At 44.6% G+C, this 4441-nt stretch overlaps 1 protein-coding gene across 2 annotated transcripts in view; it reads left to right on the top strand.

Moving 5' to 3' along the window:
- SYAP1 (synapse associated protein 1) overlaps nt 1–4441 on the top strand; it is a 31847-nt gene that overhangs the window by 10582 nt on the left and 16824 nt on the right. For both annotated transcript variants that reach the window (XM_027095800.1, XM_027095801.1), the window contains one exon: nt 1181–1254. In XM_027095800.1, coding sequence (XP_026951601.1) covers nt 1181–1254 — 74 coding nt within the window. The remainder of the gene's footprint in view (nt 1–1180; nt 1255–4441) is intronic.

Raw genomic sequence — 4441 nt, 5'->3', positions numbered from 1 at the left:
CTCTCAATTCCATGGGACTCGCCTCTCCAGGTGGTTACTGTTTGTCGTGTGGCATTATAATCCTGCTGAGTTGTAATCATCTCTTTCTTGTGAGCCCCAGATGATGCAGGCTGCGTGTTAGTTGTCTTTGCATCCCCAGCTTTTTGCTTCTGAAGACTTAATGGAGGATTTGATCCCAGCCCTTTTGTTTACTGCTTCCAATTTGCCCTTTTCTTTCTTCATTTGCTTTCACTCCTGACAACCCTTTTCTCAGTTCCTAAGCCCTTATCTTGCAACCTCCTTATCACTTTGTGTCATGAATCAAGTACAGTAACTTTTTATAAAGGCTTTTTATTTGGAAATAATTTCCATGTACAGAAAAATTACAATAAAAGTAGTACAGAGAACACCCGTATACCCTCCACCTAGATTGTTATAGTCCCTTTGCCTTATCATTTACGTTCTCTGTCTCACTCTGTGTCTTTTTTTTCCGTTCCATTCAGTGTGCATTTCCTAAGAAGTAGGGATGTTCTCTTACATAATCACCAGTGGTACAGTTACCAGCTTTAGGAAATTTAACATTGATATAATATTCATAGTCTAATTTTGTCACTTGACCCAGCAATGTCCTTTATACATTTTCCCCCTCAGTACAGCATCCAGTCCTGGGTACAGTACTGCACTTTTTGTCATGTCTCTTAGCCTCCTATAATCTGGAACATTTTCACAGCCTTTCTTCATCTTTTATGACATTAATGTTTTTGAAGAATACTCCCCCCTCCTTTTTTTAACTAGACCATTTCTCATTTGGGCTTTGTCTGATATTTCCTCGTGATTAGATTCAGGTTATTCATTCTTGGCCAGAATACTACGTAGATGATGTGTCCTTCTCGGGCTATTGCGTCTGGAGGCCCACAATGGCCATCTCTCCCTCGTTAGTGATGTTGATTTTGGTCACCTGGTCAAGGCGTTGTCCAATTTTTCCATTGTATAATTTAAGGAATTTTTTAATCAAATGCATACATGCCTAAGATTCATACGTTAAGTCTGAAGATTGTGATGAGTGTTCATATTTGGAACTTATTAGTAAATTGCTAAAATGGTTATGTGGAAGCTTTCTCATTCTTTCAATCCACAGATCACAGTTTAACCCTTGTTACCTGTTTTTCTCTTTTCTTCTTTGCCATTAAAAACCTTGTAGAGGCAGCAGTACCACCATGGGTTGATAGTAATGATGAAGAAACAATTCAACAACAAATCTTGGCCCTGTCAGCTGTAAGTATCTTGTGATACCCTGTATAGAAATACTTCCTTCCTATCATGACTTTATCCTTAGCAGAATGTTTTTCTTCTATACAATTTTTAAAATATTTTGAGATGTTAGGAATGTACACATCAACTTTCATCATTTTTTTTTCACTGACTTTAAATTTGCTTTTTTCTTAGGTAGCTTTCTCTTATTGGAAAAGTCTAGCCTATTACACAAAATAATTCTTTCAGCCTTAAAAGGATTCTTTTATGTTATTAAGACAGTCTTTTGAGATGTGCAATCATGAAGTTTCTAGACAGTATTCTAATTGTTCTGAAAGAAATGATTGTATTCTAAATTTTCTCTTTAACTACTATATGTATTTGTCTGAAACTGAAATTGAAAGAAAGAAAATTCCATATGCTGCGCCACAAAATGTTCTCTCAGGACTTCAGAGGGAACGGAGTGACACCACCGAACAATCGTGTAGCACCTGACAGTTTCCGGAAACACTTTCTCACACACTATCCCTTTTGAGCCTCGTGGTTTGCCTGTGAGGTGGGTAGGGGCTTTTACCACCACTGTACGGGTGTGGGGACTGTGACTCTCAGATATGACCCTCACTTTTTTTTTTTCGTGGACGTCCGGCATGTGGGATCTTAGTTCCCTGACCAGGGATCAAACCCACACCCCCTGCATTGGGAGTGCAGAGTCTTAACCACTGGACCGCCAGGGAAGTCCCTGACCCTCAGTTCTTATCTGTGTCTCCACTGGGCTGTGAACTCTCAGCAGAGGCTGACTTTGGTCTCTGTCCTCAGCATCCAGCACCCCACCTGGCGTGGGACGCAGTGAATAAGGCTTTTTACTATATCAGTGGTTTTCAAGCTTTATTTTTAACCCACTCTTTTTTTTTTTCTTTTTTTTTAACCGACGTCAGAAATGGAACCTTGGTCTAGAAAACAAACAAGTGTAAAGCTGGGCTTTTCCTCCCTTCCAGTGCCCCAGGGCACTTTAAGGTTTTCTTCTTCCCATTAGTAAATCCTTAAAGGCCTAAGCATCCAATTCCAGGTTCATTGTGGACACCATGTATTTTGTTTACCGTGTTACAGCCAAACTTGACACTGACATCACACACCGATTATTTATCCCCAGAAGGAAATTTTGACAGTGAGACTCGGTGTCATTTGAGGGTAAATGTCAGATACCAACCAAGTCCCCATAACTCCTCTGTCCCCCATACCTGTCCCTCTCCTCATCTTCTACATCTCAGAATAAAAGACTCCAGTTATCCACCAATTTTTTCTAAAGGAGTCTTTCTTGAGTCCTGCCTCCCCCCGCCCCCATCCTGACAGTGCTGTGTTCAGAGCATAGCTCTAGTCCACTTCACTGCTGTCACCATGGTCCTGGTGCTATCGTCTTCTGCCCAAGGCATCCCATCCCGACTGTTGTCCCATCCTTGCCCCTTTCCAGTACAAGTGCATCTCAGCAGCCAGAGGGGTCCATTTATGGTGAACACACTTCGTGTCACTCTCCTACACAGACCCTTTTAGTGGCGTCTCATCTCTTGTAGACTAAGATCTAAACTCCGTCCGCTGGCTTCTAAGGTCCCTGGCTTTGCCCACTGCTCCCTCGTGCCCCACTGGCCTGAGTGCCAGCCCTCCAGCCACTGTTGCTTTCTGATGTACAACTAGATCAGCTTTGTTCTGCTTTAGTACCTTGAACTTGCTGTCCCTTCTTCCTGGAACCTCACCCTGCACCATTCCACAAGATCTCAGCTTAGGTGACATCTCCTAGAGGCCTTCCGCCAGCACGCTTTCAGCCCTGCACGCCCAGGTACAGCAGCGCAGAGCCCTGGCAGTCTAAACCCTTGTGTCTCTCCGCGCTCCACCGCCCCCAGCTGGAATGTAAGTGCCGTGAAGGCAGGGACTCCATCTGTGCTGTGCCCTGCTGAGCAGGTGGCGTGGAGCCCGGAGCATAGCAGGTGCCAAATGGTCATCTGCTGAATAAATGATGCAATAAACGTTGCACCCAGGCACGCCTACAAGAGAGCTTCTGAGATTTCGGCATGACCCAGAGGCTTCGAAACAGTCTTCAATCCATCCTTTATGGTGGCTGCTGAATGTGTTAAGGAATAGATTCAGTTGCTGTAATAGATCTAAAAACACAGTAGGTTAAATGAGCTGTGAGTTTCTCTCCCTCCCTCCCTCCTTCCCCTTCACAGTCAGTCCAGAGGTAGGTGGTCTCAGTAGGTGTGCTTTGCCCAACGAAGTCACTTAGAGACCTAAGTTCTTCTTGTCTTACTCCCAAGCAGCCCCTAGGACATGGTGTGCATGACTGTGTTCCAGCCTGTGGGAAGTGGGAAAGAGGTGGCTGTACCAGACCACCTGAAGGACGAGACCCGCAAACTGCACTTATCACTCAGGCACACACCCCTTTGACAACTTAGACACACAGCCACCCCTGTACTCCAGGGAGCCTGGAAATCCGGTCTCTGGCTGTGTGGCCACGTGCCCAGCTGGAACTCAGAGTTGTGATCCTGAAAGAAAGGAAGGTAGAAATGGATACTGGGAGACGGTTAGCAGTCTCTGCCGGAGTTGCCTGACATTCTCTAACTTACCAGGCACTAGTTTGGGACACTTCAGAGTGTATAGCAGAGTAACCCTTTAAGCTGTTTATATTGGAGGGCCACATAGGGCCACATAATACATGAAAAGAAGTTGATAGTACATTTGTCATTAGAGACTTGTGAGAACTCAATTCAGCAGACCGAATTTAGTAACTGCTGTAGGCCAAGCCTTCTCCTAGGACTTGAGATAAATGAGATCCACCCTGCAGGAGCCCGTAGGCTTGCTAGAGAGCTGCTCGATGAACGCACATACAGGATTATTCCCTGGAATGAGGAATGTAATACAGGACGCTAAGGACGCGCAGCGAGAGGAACATCTCATTTATTGTGGAGCGGGAAAAGGATGGGCCCAAGGAAGCTTCCCAGAAGTGACGGCACTGGAGCTGAGTTGAGTCTTAGGAGAGTGTGTGGATGTTTGGGGGACGTGAGGCCGGGTTTGGCATTAAGGTAGGGGGTATCGTGAGCATTTGTGTTTGACTGGACTGTAGGATGCAAGTGAAGAAGTAGATAGGCAGAGGTCATGAGGACGTTATCATACCATTCTGATAAGTTTAGGTTTTATCTTTTTTTTTTTTTTTTTTTTTTTT

This window comes from Aethalodelphis obliquidens, unplaced genomic scaffold, assembly GCF_003676395.1.
Source record: "Aethalodelphis obliquidens isolate GAN/ISIS:26980383/991018 unplaced genomic scaffold, ASM367639v1 scaffold94, whole genome shotgun sequence".
NCBI classification, from domain to species: domain Eukaryota; kingdom Metazoa; phylum Chordata; class Mammalia; order Artiodactyla; family Delphinidae; genus Aethalodelphis; species Aethalodelphis obliquidens.
The sequence above is the reverse complement of the archived record's forward strand: the minus strand, read 5'-3'. Positions and strand labels throughout refer to the sequence as shown.